The sequence below is a fragment of the Lepidochelys kempii genome, chromosome 3 (genome assembly GCF_965140265.1).
Source record: "Lepidochelys kempii isolate rLepKem1 chromosome 3, rLepKem1.hap2, whole genome shotgun sequence".
Taxonomy (NCBI): Eukaryota; Metazoa; Chordata; order Testudines; family Cheloniidae; genus Lepidochelys; species Lepidochelys kempii.
Window position 1 is genome coordinate 166051498 of NC_133258.1, and position 14626 is coordinate 166066123.

The 14626-nt window shown below is 40.0% G+C and overlaps 1 protein-coding gene across 2 annotated transcripts in view; it reads right to left on the bottom strand.

Moving 5' to 3' along the window:
* The window catches only part of RPS6KC1 (ribosomal protein S6 kinase C1), a 107888-nt gene that overhangs the window by 62921 nt on the left and 30341 nt on the right, over positions 1 to 14626 (bottom strand). Inside the window, exons 6-7 of one of the 2 annotated variants that reach the window (XM_073338924.1) lie at positions 11877 to 11936; positions 10677 to 11045 (exon numbers count right to left, since the gene is read on the bottom strand). In XM_073338924.1, coding sequence (XP_073195025.1) covers positions 10677 to 11045; positions 11877 to 11936 — 429 coding nt within the window. Of the gene's footprint in view, positions 1 to 10676; positions 11046 to 11876; positions 11937 to 14626 lie in introns of those variants that run through there. The other variant, XM_073338927.1, reaches the window with a different exon arrangement.

Below are 14626 nucleotides of genomic sequence, written 5' to 3' on the forward strand. Positions count from 1 at the left end.
ACTGCTGTAATTTTTAGAAGGCATACTTTGCAGGTACCACAAAAGACGTGGGAGAGTAATACACAGATGCCTCATACCACGCAGGAAAATCATTTGATTGCACTGAGCTTTTGGAAATAGTAGCCCAAGTGAGATTTGGAGGAGGGGAGACATTCCATGTCTCCACCTTCCAGTCTTCACAGTGCTGCCGGGGCCCAAGATTTATCAGATAAATATCAGATCACTTTCATTTTTGCTAGAAAATCATCTAATCAGATGATGTCCTCTCTCTCCCCTGTCCTCAACTATCTGCAGTAAACCTCAGCACACGACAAGGACATTTCCACAGAAGGAATAAGACCAACAAGCTACCATTATCTCTCTACTGATATGTTATTGCTTCTAGGTATCTCATACCCTTCTGTTTTCTCTCTCATGACTACTCAAATATTTTAGACCATATCAGGATTTAAGAACCAACCAGAAGAGGTTGGAAGTTTCTTCTCTTAAAGAATCATACCAGGAATTTGATGGAGGATCTGTCTATGCAATTCCTCCCAAACTCCAATTATTGGGCCATTGATTGAAACAGTAAAACTTTTTTCAGATGCTAAAAGCTTGAATAAGTCACTCATAATCACCCAATGTAACAGTTAAATACTCTTTGTTATATAAACAAGTTTCTCTATGTCCTTCACCGCCACCCCATATATATCCCCCAGCTTGATTATTGGATTTTTCAAAGAATGCCTCCGTTTTCCCACAGAGTAATAAAATGCAAGGGGGGAAGCCTTAAAAGACTTATCCTTCCCACAGTGAAAGGAGGTTTAGCAACACCTTCCTCATTAGTGGGTAACCCAGCTGTTATTTTTGCTTATCTGGTTTGAGGACCTCTATTTTTATTAGTGCAAACACTTCTTACCTCATACGAATGAGACTGCTATCTCCTTATTAACCAAACAAACTCGTGCACACCGTAAGTGAACATGCAATTTGTAAATCTTGACACTGTAGCCACTATTCTGTAGCCCTGAAATTTCAAGCACACTTCTGGGAAATTTGTTTCAGGAATGGGAGGAGGAGCTGAGTCACGAACAAGTCCCCCTGAACGCCACAGCAAGCTAGAATGCTTTTTAATTTGACTGCATAATTAGTTGCTGGACATGTTGGCAGCTGTCAAGGAGGCAGCTAGTAATTTCAGCACCTGGAAGCAGCTTGGGATGGAGGATGAGCACATACGCTAGCAGTTTGTTAATGATCAGCATTGAAACAGTTAATGTTGACATTTTGCCTTCTTCGGGTTTCAGAGTAACTAACTGATTGAGATAATAGTGCAGTTCACTTTTTTGAGTTATTTTTTCTCGCTATCTGCAGACTTCATCGGTTATCTACGCAACCGTGAAGAACAGCATATTTTTAAGTGAAGCCTTAAAGTCTGAAGCACAAATCTGTGGCATCAAGTGGACTCCCTGGAACACAGAACCCTCATAACTTTCCAGGACAAACATTTGGGTTCTTTTAAGGACTCTGAGTACACCACATTTAATGCATGTTTACCTATGTATTTAGAACCCATATACCTTGAATGAAGGTACCAACTCCAACTCAGACAGTGAAACAAAATTTAACCCACCAATGGGTTATCACAAATCTGAACAGAGTATCTGGAAAAATATGTAGAAATAAGTGCAAAGGTTAAGGCTACCTAGGAAAGTGTTCTGCATATGGAGTGCTCAAGTGACTAACAGGCAGGTATCAGTTAAGAACCACAAATTTCACAGTACATACAAGACATAGCTTTTCAAAAGTTTTATTCATAGGAGTATCTCACTTCAGATAAAAATGTTTCTTGCATTCATAACTGTGTTAAACAGGACAGAAGCTGGTAATCTGTAGTATGTGTGTAAATGTCCAAAGAAACCTGTGATCTGGTCATGTGAGGCAAACCTAGCTAGCATCTGCATTCACACTGAGCTCTGGCTCTATTTCCCATTGAGCAGTTAACAACAAAAAATAATCAGTCAAACTACATGGATTCTACAATGGAAGAAACATCCCTGGATACTCTTCTGTTAAAAAAATAAAATCTGGAACCTACATCAGCACAAAAACAGAAGGAGAAGCAGCAGCCTCCTAGCACTGATAAGAAAACAAAATGGTGCCAGCAGCAGCATGTCCTCCAACACTAGCAACACAGAAACAGGAGACAGCTTTGGCAGCCAAAATAGTGGACGTAGTTACACAGAACCTTACCAGAGAAATGAAAAACGAAATGTTTCCAAGCCTCTCTTCAGTCTGTTCTCGGGGGGCGTTCTACTAAACAGAGAAATATGACTGAAAGTCAGTGAATGTGACACCAAACTTGTTACAGGTCAGAGGAAATCCAACAGGAGTTTGAAGACACACTCCTGACTCCAAGAAAGAAGCTACAACAGCCTGAAGAATGAGGAATTGTAGGAAGGGGGGGGGGGAGGAAGGAGAGAGATTCATATTACAGTACTCCCAGAAGGTAGTGAACTGCCTAATCCTACTTCTCTCTGTTTTCTTTTTATTTGAAGACTAGCTTCCCACTTACTTGAAGTTTCAACAAAAATTGCAAACCCAAAATTGAAAGAGTAGACCGTACACTCCTCCTAAAAGGCTACAACTCATGCTGGCCCAGCCCCACAGCTGTGAAGACAAGCTGTTTTAAGCCGCTATGGGGAAAGAAAAAAAAAAAGGAACTACTCCTCTACGCAATGGCATGAGCATGTTTCTTCCAAGATGTCTCTGTAGGATTTCACACTACGCAGACTTTAAGCCAGTAAGGAACATCATCAGGCAATATGGTTACAGATGCAGCCCCATCTATCCAGCTTCTTTAAAAATCTTCACCAGGAATGAACATAAAACCCTCACAAGAATCCTTAGATTCTGAGAACTGTTTACACCTTCAACACAGAGATAAGCTCTTCGCTATATTAAAATCAGGTATTCTAGTATTTGTATATTCTGCTGCTTACCAGAAAGTACTATAGGTGGGGATGGGCCTGGATAATTGAGACTAAAAATCACCAGATTTAAATCTGTATTTTGCATTGGTTTACATAAATTGAGGAGCAGGGATTAATTTTTTATGCAAAACTGTGTAGGAAGCCCACTTCAGTAGCTAGGAGGTGGAAATAAACTATTCAGTCGGTTGCTTTTAGGACACCAAAGTTTATACTTTTTATTAAAAAAAAAAAAATACATTGCTTGTTTCTGTATTCAACAAGGTCACGTAGCACCAGACCGGACCTCAAACCCATACCCAATTTTCCTTCACCAGTAAAGGCTTACCTCAAATGACACCACTCAATGAGGCATTAAACTCTACAGGCAAAACCTCCGGTTACTACACCTTAAGATACCAGACATACTAGACTAGATCTATTTCTTCTATCTATATTATATTCTGAAAGTTGTGTGGCATCCCTAACAGATCCAAGAATAATCTCCAATCATGCTGCCCTGTTCCTCTGAATAGATGATTTAAACCCTAATCTTCCCCCATCAAAAGCGGAGGTAACATTTTAAACTGGAAAGTTAGTTCGTTTCCAAAATGGCTAGAAATATCATCTAGAGGTCTAAAAATATTACGCACCTAAGGCAACCCTATTTCATTTTTTGTGGGAATGCCTCATTATATATAAATTTCTGGGTTGAAGTTCAAAATGACATTCAAATCGTATTTGTACCTTTCATTCCAGCTCTGTTTGTTGGATATCAGCAAAACTAATGTAAGTGGGTATACAACTGATATTATCAAAATTAGGGCTGTCGATTAATCGCCGTTAACTCATGCGATTAACTCAAAAAATTAATCATGATTAAAAAATGAATTGCGATTAATCGCAGTTTTAATTACACTGTTAAACAATAGAATACCAATTGAAATTCATTAAATATTTTGGATGTTTTTCTACATTTTCAAATGTATTGATTTCAATTACAATACAGAATACAAAAAGTGTAGTGTACAGTGCTCACTTTATATTACTTTTATTACAAATATTTGCACTGTAAAAATGATAAAAGAAATAGTATTTTTTAATTCACCTCATACAAGTACCATAGTGCAATCTCTTATTCGTGAAAGCGCAATTTACAAATGTAGATTTTTTTTTGTTACATAACTGCACTCAAAAACAAAACAATCTAAAACTTTAGAGCCTACAAGTCCACCCAGTCCTACTTCATGTTCAACCAATTGCTCAGACAAACAAGTTTGTTTACATTTACAGGAGATACTGCTGCCTGCTTCTTATTTACAATGTCACCTGAAAGCGAGAACAGACATTTCCATGGCACTTTTGTAGCCTGCATTGCAAGGTATTTATGTGCCAGATATGCTAAACATTCGTATGCCCCTTCATGCTTTGGCCACCATTCAAGAGGACATGCTTCTATGCTGATGGCACTTGTTAAAAAAATAATGTGTAAATTAAATTTGTGACTGAACTCCTTGTATGTCTCCTGCTCTGTGTTTTACCTGCATTCAGCCATATATTTCATGTTATAGCAGTCTCAGATGATGACTCAGCACATGTTGTTTGTTTTCAGAACATATTCACTGCAGACTTTACAAAACGCAAAGAAGGTTCCAATGTAAGATGTCTAAAAATACCTACAGCACTCAACCCAAGATTTAAGAATCTGAAGTGCCTTCCTAAATCTGAGAGGGATGAGGTGTGGAGCATGCTTTCAGAAGTCTTAAAAGAGCAGCACTCCGATGCAGAAAATATAGAACCCGAACCAACAAAAAAGAAAATCAACCTTCTGCTGTTGACATCTGACTCAGTTGGTCTGTACTGCTTTGGATCATTAGTGAGCAAAACTCATCATCAGCATGGAAACATGTCCTCTAGAATGGTGGTTGAAACATGAAGGGACATATGAATCTTTAGCACATGTGGCATGTAAATATCTCGCAACGCCGACTTCAACAGTACCATGCAAATGCCCATTCTCACTTTCAGGTGACATTGTAAACAAGAAGCGGGCAGCATTATCTTCTGCAAATGTAAACAAACTTGTTTCTCTGAGCAATTGGTTGAACAAGAAGTAGGACTGAGTGGACTTGTATGCTCTAAAGTTTTACATTGTTTTGTTTTTGAATGCAGTTATTTTTTGTACATAACTACATTTGTAAGTCCAGCTTTCATGATAAAGAGATTGCACTACAGTGAATTGAAAAATTAAGTGAATTGAAAAATACTATTTCTTTTATTTTTACAGTGCATTTATATTAAAATATACTGTAAAAAATAAACTGTACACTTTGTATTTAATTCTACACAAGAGCACTGTACACTGTGTATTCTGTGCTGTAACTGAAATCAGTATATTTGAAAATGTGAAAAACATCCAAAAATATTTATATAAATGGTATTCTATTATGATTTAACAGTCCAATTATTTTTTAATCGCTTGACAGCCCTAATCAAAATGTTTTCCCTGACACCAGAAGCTTATCCATAGTTTGTGGATAGCCAATGAAAACTAGTGTCCAAGACCTGGCAGATAGAACTAATTAATTATCTTAAGATCTATTTATGATCTACAAGGACACCACACAAATTGTATGCATCATGGTTTATTTAATCAGATGCTCAGCCTTGAAGACTACACTGTACAAATGCTCACTCCACACAACCAAGACTGTTCATCATTCAGATATATACACATGCAAGTGAAGAATGTACAGTCCCAAAGTGGAACAAGCATTCCAGATCTACCATAGATTAGGTATATAATCTTCCTCCAGATTTTCATGTATAACTTGGAGACCTGTAAAAAAGGGTTAGCTATTAGTCCTTACTTTTTCAACCTAATAGGACAGATTCTGTCACCCTTACTCATGTATCTGGTTCCCCTCTATCTCTGTATCTTTCTTGCCTCACCATCTTAGGCACTGTCGGCTTTTTTAGGTTAAAATAAGTAATCATGTTTAACTATCTGCTCCCCATACATCTCAACTTGTCGACGCCCAACTGGGGTATAATTTGGGATGGTCACACAATAAGGAAAGAACTGAAGAGATGGGATTAATTTCTCTAGTACAAATAGCATTTTCTGTTACCTCAGCCTCCCAGTTAGTTTCTTACTAATGTAAATTATGTCCAGCAAGAAGAATGAAGGGACACCAGCTTCGTAGTTAACTCTGGGACTAAAATGACCAAAGTCCTCAAAATGAGGGACAGCTGGGAAGCACAAGGCTTGCTGTTGCTGATTTTTTTTTTTTTTTGTTCATGTAATTCATCATCAACAGGCCTGAAGCAACACAGACTGTTCACCATGCTAACAAAATAAAGAAATAGCCATATCTGTCAGCCAAACTAGTTCTGAAGCCGCACCAGTGGGATTCCACTTCAGGAGAGGGGGAGAGGGATGCAAACAGCCATTGCTGCCCACTGTACGCCATGGAACCGTGCTGCAATAAGTACTCTATCCATTTCAGTCTGGAGGTGTACTTAGAGTACAAGAGATACTACTGCAGCCCATGGGCTCTGGTGCCATTTCGAGCCTGGGCACAGGTTATAGAATTTCATCTCTTTATGCACATGGGCTGTGCATGAACAAAATTTGGCCTAAGATGTTTATTGTATTGATGCCCAGAGCAAAAATAGTACAGCTAGTTCTCAGAATTTAACACTGTCATACAACCCCCTTTATTCCCTGAAAGGCACCCCGATCAGTTTTCTTGCCAGGACAGTAAACTGAACACTAAAGATTTCATGCTAAAATGTCACAGAAGAGTAACAGGGGAAGATACAAGTGTGTTGCTAACAATGCAGTTAACAGAACCCTGCTTTCCACTGTATACACAAAGGAAACTGAAAACCAAGTCAACATCCTTATCTCCTTGGCTTCAGCACATGCAGAATTTTTCACCTCTGGGATTAGTGCCATAAAGTCAAAGGGCTGAAGAGTCATCAGGTATGTCAGATTTTCCATTTACAGAGACTGCCTTTACGGAAGAGCAGACAAATTATAGCTATTTATCATCGGCTAAGGAATTGCAAGTCTGCAAGATTAAAGTAATTCATGTAATAACTTCAAGAATATTTACAGTTAGGAACATGGGCAATACCATTGGGACAGGTCAGAAGCACGAGTGAGTATACCTTATACCAAATCAATAGGAGCGCTTAACAACAGGATAAAAAGAAACTTAAATTCCAGGTCTGTGATGCCAAGTTACTAAACTACAATATGAAAAGCAGTCAGAGGGAACTTCCAAACAGAAGGGATTGACTGTTTGCTACATAGATTGCATTTTGTGATTCTGCTTTTTAAGCGTCAATTTCTATTTTCTTGGTGCCACCAAGTGGCAGCATTCTGAATTGTCACTTTATATGGAAAGGACACCTTCAATCTAATAGTGTCAAATCTGAGACGACAGGCCACACACATTATGTAGTGATGGCATGTGGGGAAAAAGGAAAAAAAAAAAAACCCACCCTAAGATCGGATAACTGTTTTGGCTGGCCTGGAAAGAGACACAAAATGAAGATATTCTGTAAGTAAACCACGAACTATTGACACCCAAGACATTTACAAAGGATTTTAACATGCATATCACTAATACATGCATGTTTTTGACCACGTGAGATATATGTTGGAAAAGATAATAAGCATGTTTTATGAGTCAGAGTTAAGATTATTATTGCAATGTAGAGTGAATATTCACTTGTCAATATTAACAGTAACAGCATATTTTAAATGAAGATATACTGACATAAGTATCTCCAGGGCTAGTTAAGAATATGATGAATTCAAACCCTTCAGAGAGATTAGAGAGTTACAGCACAGTCGTTTAATCTGTGGGTTGGGGGCCACCTGTGTCCCTCAAAGGAGACTGTAATAAGAAAATATGTATTTTATTAGGAATGGAAAAGATGTTCTCTGAACCACACCCTGGAATTTTGAAACTGAAATATTTGAATTAGCTGTGTCACTGTGGCAAAGAGGCTGGGGACTTCTCTGCCAGGCTGTGAGAGCCCCAGAAAGAACTGGATACAAGTTCAGCTGGCTCTACCTGAGCCTAGGGGGAGTGTCTAGCAAAGGATGACTTCTCTCTTTCATCCCACCCTCACAGAGGAGATGACAAGCTCAGAACCAGCAACCAGTTACAGCTCCCAGGTTCTCTGCCCCAGCCTAGTTTAGAGCAATTTAGGGGCTGCTCTAACCTGAATTAGCTGGCTATGGTCTCCAAGGAATTACATACCAGCTGGAGATGGACAGAATGATACACACTCCAATCACTTTCCGTCCCTGATCCCCAATCCCTGGCACAGAGAGCCTGTCATATAGGAAAAGTAAAGTGTAGGTAACAGCTATGCTAATTCTGTACCCACACAGAAATCCCCCATGTTGGGGGGGTATCCCCAGCATGGAGTTGCAGCTGGTTACTACTCCCTTTGTGCTGCCCAAGTGGTAGAAAGGAAGCAAAAAAAGGGCAGAAAATCTGCCGAAAACCATTAGGATGATAAGAATGACCATACTGAGTCAGACCAATGGTCATCTAGTCCAACGGCCTGACTTCCAACAGTGTTTAGTGCCCAGTGCTTTAGAGGGAATGAACAGAATAATGGAATTACCAGGTGATCCATCCCCCCCATCATCCAGCCCCAGTTTCTAGCAATCAGAGCTTTAGTGACACCTGAAGCATGGAGTTGCATCCCTGACCATTCTCGCTAATAGCCATTGATGAACCTATCGTCGATGAACTTACCTAATTCTTTTTGAATCTTGTTATACTTTTGGCCTTCACAGCATCCCCTGACAACCAGTCCCACAGGTTGATAGTGTGCTGTGTGAAGAAGAACTTCCTTATGTTTGTTTTAAGCCTGCAGCCTGTTAATTTCATTGAGTGACCCCTGATTCTTGTGTTATGTAAAGGGGTAAATAATGCTTCCTTATTCACTTTCACCACGCTTTCTGGGACCCTTTGACTTTTTTGAAATAATGTTTGGCCATCAGGCTGAAAATCCTGGATATCAATGGATTAGAGAATAAGATTGGGAATTAGGACTGTTGCTAGGTAGCTGTACAAAGAGATAGGAAATATGAGAGAGAGTAGGAGAAAGCAAGAAATCTCAAGTTCTTAGAGAATACTCTAGCGATTGCAGCAAACTAAGAATTTAAAGGTAGATTTGTCAGAAAGGCCTTTTTATGCTGAAGCTGCAAATGCCTGTTTGAAAGGCCCTTGCATTGTGGTTAAAAAGCAGAAGTGGTTATGACAAAATGGAATGTCCTTCAGAAAAGCAATAGTGAAAGGCACATCATCCTAAACGAAAGTGTATTAATAAAGAATGAACAGCAGGGTTGCTACCAACAGATGGATTCCCAACACATTCAACATCCGGAATGAAAAGCATGTTGATAATATGGATAAGTAGGGATAAGATGCCATTGAAAAGCTATGACGTGCCGTCATCCTAATGACATGACTCCCAGAGAGAAGGAAAGAGGTAGATTTATAAACAGTGAGTTGGCTCATCTCTAGCAGAGGATAAGCACATACTCTTGTCCATCACCTACATTTTCCATCACCTACAATACTATTCCTATTATTTTCTTGCGGCCAGTGTAAAAAGCAGCACATTATGCAACATCCATTCACAGAACCATATAGGGGCCCCTCCAGAGGATCGATGCTGTGTGTCCTTATGAAATACAATAAAAATCTGAAAGCCAGTCTGTCTGGAACTACTGGAGTTAATTTCTGAATCCACCCAGTCGATCTGTGGTTAGGGCTCTGCACTGTCAAATGAGACCTGGACCTGGATTCCAATCTTCTGTTCTCAGCAGGTTAGCGTGGGATGGGAGTACTGCACAGGCTCTGAATTCACTCCTGTACAAAGTCACATGCAACTGCTCTGCTACAATTCCTGCAGCCAGACCAGAAGTTAATACTAATATATTTTAATTTTCATTGGCTTGAAAGGCTGCTGTAATTTGGGGCTTTTGGGGATCAGAGATGGAAGAGAGAAAACCCTTCCTTGAGTGGCAAGCAGGATGTTCTGTTGTTTAACTTCAGCATTTCCAAACTGACATTTTACAGGGATGAGGTCATGTGTGAATACAATTCTGTTCTCCTCTAGCAATGAAAATAGCTCTATAATAAAGAATTTGGAAAACCATTTATATGTATATGCGTCTTTCAGCTAGAGAAGGCAAAAGGGTCTAGTGGACTAGGAAGAAGGCTAGGAGGCAGAAACACTTCTGCTCCCTGATGTGTTTGGAAAGTTAACCTGAGTCTGTTTCCCCATGTGTCAAAAGGGGATAATTAACCCTCAATTAACCATGTAAGTTAAGTTATGTTACAACAGTTCTGCAAATTCTGAGTATTATAGATAATCATTCCCAATGGTACATAAAGAATAATTCATGTGTAATAAAAGGAATATTTACAGGAGTATACTAGACAGAGAAGACAAACTGCAACTCAGCATTTAGATTGTGGTTGTGCTTCAGGTTTGAAAAGAGAACAGGTATTTGACACTCAGCATTACTGTTCGAAAACAGTCTCAGATAAGAAAACACATTTCAGTTCTCAGCTACACATATCATTTGCCATTTAACAGAACCTCTTTAGCACTTACTAAATTGTTGTTATTAATAGAAGACTAACATATCAAAGAAGTCATCCAATGCAGTGGGAAGATCCATACCTTGAACACCTTCCAGGAGCAGATCGACCCCTCTCCGATAAAAGCTAAAGGCAGCTTCATAATCTTCTTCTTCCTCCTTCTTCAAGGCCAGCTTTATCAGCTCCCCCGCTTTCTCCAAGTAATCATGTTTGCCAAGTTTGTGTCTTAAGCTCCCAGTAAACAGACTACGGCTCTCGCTCTCCCTCTCGCCTTCAGGTTTGCTCCACTCACAATCATAAGCAACAGCACCTTGTCCTAAGGATTCTGAAGCAAGGCTGAGACCAAAAGCTCTACTGGGAGAATTTTGGTTGGATGCCATTCCATCATCTAATTCAGCAAGAGAGTCTACATCGACTGTCAAAGAGATGAGGTCACTATCACTGGAGAAACCTGGAAGTATGATCACAAGAGTATACAAAGAAATGAAAGCAGCTAGTATTAGTATTTCTACAAATACTCTGAGAAAATTTCTTTCTTGTTACCCACCATGTATACTCAAGTTAAGCCTCCATAACTTTTGTAGCATCTCTGGTGTAGGTCAGAAGGACTACTGATGATCTGATTTCCTCCTCTACCATAAGTGCCCTTTGGAATTCTCTATCACAAGACTTGCCATTCCTCTTCCATTTTGAATTTCAAACCTACAGACTCTTTACCTCACCTGTTTTTTTGATATATATCATCACAAGACTTCAAGGGTAGAACTAGCGTTATATACCAGCACTCTCTTGGGACCTCAAGATTTTTGAGTTCCTGTGGAAGAAGCCCAATTTTCCCCAAGTTGGCAAAAGGCTTCCAAAAGCAACTCTCAGCCCAAATTCCTCACTATAACAATGAGAATGCAAGGAGAATAAGCAACTAGCAGCCAATCTATACCTGCAGAGCCCACTCTCATTTGGGCTCCTGGAAATTACACAGCTAACCCTACTTGCGTGGAATATGCTACAAAATGAATTCAGGCTGCAACTGTTTACTGTTTAAAAAAAAAAAACACTTCACTTGTTGCTTTAAGTTAGTAAGACTAAGTGGCCCAAGTTGTTAAATTACCAATTAGATATTTGTGACCCATTGGTTTCAAATCAATTTTAATATATAGGTTATCATTTTTCTCTCTGTATATATTATCATGTATAAAAGGCACCAAGTTTCAACTCGAAAAATATTCTTTTTGGTATTTGACTATATGGCAGATATATAAACAAAGCTATTTCTAGATCTCACCTCCACATTCTGATTGGCTGGTAAGCATCACATCATCGAGTCCACTTAAATCCTTTTGAACTAAAAAGGACAGAGGGGAAAGGCATTAGATATATTTTTACATCACAGAATATAAATTAATTTAATATCAAGCAAAGGGAAGAAGAGACTTATTGATGCAGTCTTGTGGCAGATAGAGAAGTGTATCCGAAGCAACTGCACTCAAACCTGCTTTCAGATGTATTCATTTTGGATTGCCAAAACAGCGACATCATCGTAACTATGATTTTAATTCTTTCAATTCCTTGAGGCCTTAAAGGTTTAAAAAGATTAAACAGCAAAGGTGCCTATTTAGGGGAACTACATGAAGCCATAGTACTGCATTAGTGTATCCAAATTCAACTGTGATGATGGCATTTAATCCCAATATAGACTATTCTGCTCCTCCACAATTTTTATGGAAATTTAAGATTTGAGGGACTTGCAAACATGCATACGCTTTAAGACGACGCACAAGCTTTCAATTTGGAAAACAATATTCCAGAATAACATCCTGCACCAGATGTCTGGAATAAGCCATGAACTTGACACTGCCAGCTGGACCGCAAATGGGAGTTTGTTTTATCATCTTGCCACACATACCCATTGAAGCAATAAATGAATGGGCAAAAGAAAATTCTGAGATAAACCCTGAAGTCTGCTGTCTTGTGCATTATCATTGCAGGCAAGAGATTCTCCACACCACCAGGTAATGTTTCATGACTCAGGTGGTTCTCATAAACAAAAACAAACTCCTTTAGACTTTCTCCAAAGCTCTAGAGACAGAGTTTGGGGGGAAAACCCCACTCACCTTCTCATGAAGGATGAGCAGAATTTTTGCCTAGAAAAGTGGTCTTTGGAGACACTAGTTCCTTTAAGGGGAGTGAGGGGGAAGAGGAGGCAGGAAGTAGAGCCACTCCCATTTGCTCTTTCAGGAAAAAGCCTGGGGGAAGGCAGAGAGAGTGCAGGGCACCATTGTTCTTTTGCAGAAAACAAGGAGCGTGGTACAGACACCACTTCCATTCTAATGGCATGTCTTCACTAGCAACATTAAAGCACTGCCAAGGCAGCACTTTAACATGGCTGTGCAGTTGTGGCACCAGCGCTGGGAGAGAGCTCTCCCAGCCCTGTAAACAGGACCACCCCCACGAGAGGAGTACCTACCAGCACTGGGCGCCTACACTGCCACTGTACAGCGCTGAAACTTGCAGCGCTCAGGGGTGTATTTATTCACACCCCTGAGCGACAAAGTTGCAGCGCTGTAAAGAGGAAGTGCAGACAAGGCATAAGAGAAGCAGGAGGAGGAACAGAGATTGCTGGGAAGCAGAGAGTCTCCTGCGGGTCCTAGAGCTCTGCAAAAGGGAGAGGGCCTGAACTCCTTACCAGGTGGGCAACGGGAGAGCAGACAATTCATTAATAAAGGAGAGTGCACATGGAGAATCTATCATTTGTGCATTTATAGGTGAACCCATAATTTAGGTGCTGAGAGCCCAGAATTTATTAACTGGGGTGGTCAGTTGATTTTGTTTATGGGAAACAGCGATTAGCTAGGAGTGTGGGTTGAAGAAGCATTGATTTATGGGTGAAGTTATGTAGATATGGCAATATATGTTAAATAGGGGTGGTTTTAGATGAGGGGTATACAGGCCCTCCAGACTAGCAGACTTAGTTTTTCCCCCCATTGTAAATAAAGGGTATGTCAACACTGCAAAAACAGACCTGGAGCAACAAATCTTAAAGCCCAGGTCAACTGACTTGGGCTCACTCATACTGCGGGGCTAAAACTAGCAGTGTAGACGTTCCCTCTTGTGCTGAGTCCAGGCTCTATAACCTGGTGAGGGGGTGGATTTCGGATCCTGTGCTCCAGCCAGAACCAGAACATCTACACTACTATTTTTAGTCCCATGCCGCAAACTCTGCGAGCCCAAGTCAGTTGGCCCAGGCTCTGAGACTTGCTGCCACGCGTCTTTTTTTTGGCAGCGTAGACCTACCCATCATCACATCTTTTCCTATTAGTGTCCTGAGAAGTGGATGGCTTAGCTATACTTGCCTGTTTAAAAATAAACAAGAATTTCACAAGAGAGGAAATAATGGTTAAGATGTTAAGAAAGTTCACAAAAATAAGTGACAAGGTCACTTCTGAACTAGTCCTTAGAATATTTCCCAATTTCCAGCTGGATGATACATTGAAACTGTTCTGTGGGTGGGGCAAGGCCATGAATGGATTCATTTTTGGGGAAGAGAAGGTGGCCATGATAATGCATATAGAAAGAAAGACTCCCTAAGTCACTTGTCTAGAGGATTTGGCAATTGGTGTAGGGGGAGAGGTTGGTACGATGTGTATATGTACATGCTTGCAGGGTAGAAGAGGGGCCACTGCTTGTTTGGAGATAAAGGAACATTACACATTTGTACTGTGACGCAGCTAACAGGGGATGAGTACTCAGGGTTAAAAAAAATTAACAGGCCAAATTACCGTACTTGTGTACACCCCATGCAATCCCACTGGGTTCAGTGGGATTGCACATTGCTTATAATGCTGTATTTGGTCCAGTCTAATATTTTCTATGGAGTGAGGTTTCAGAATTAATATGGCATACTATCTGAGCATACTGTTAACATCTACCACCATACAAGTATGAATAATTATTATGAAGGCCATTAACCCTCATCCTTCAAGCATCAGCTACTATGAAGTGATAAATAAAGTTGCAAACAATTGTCCAGGTCTA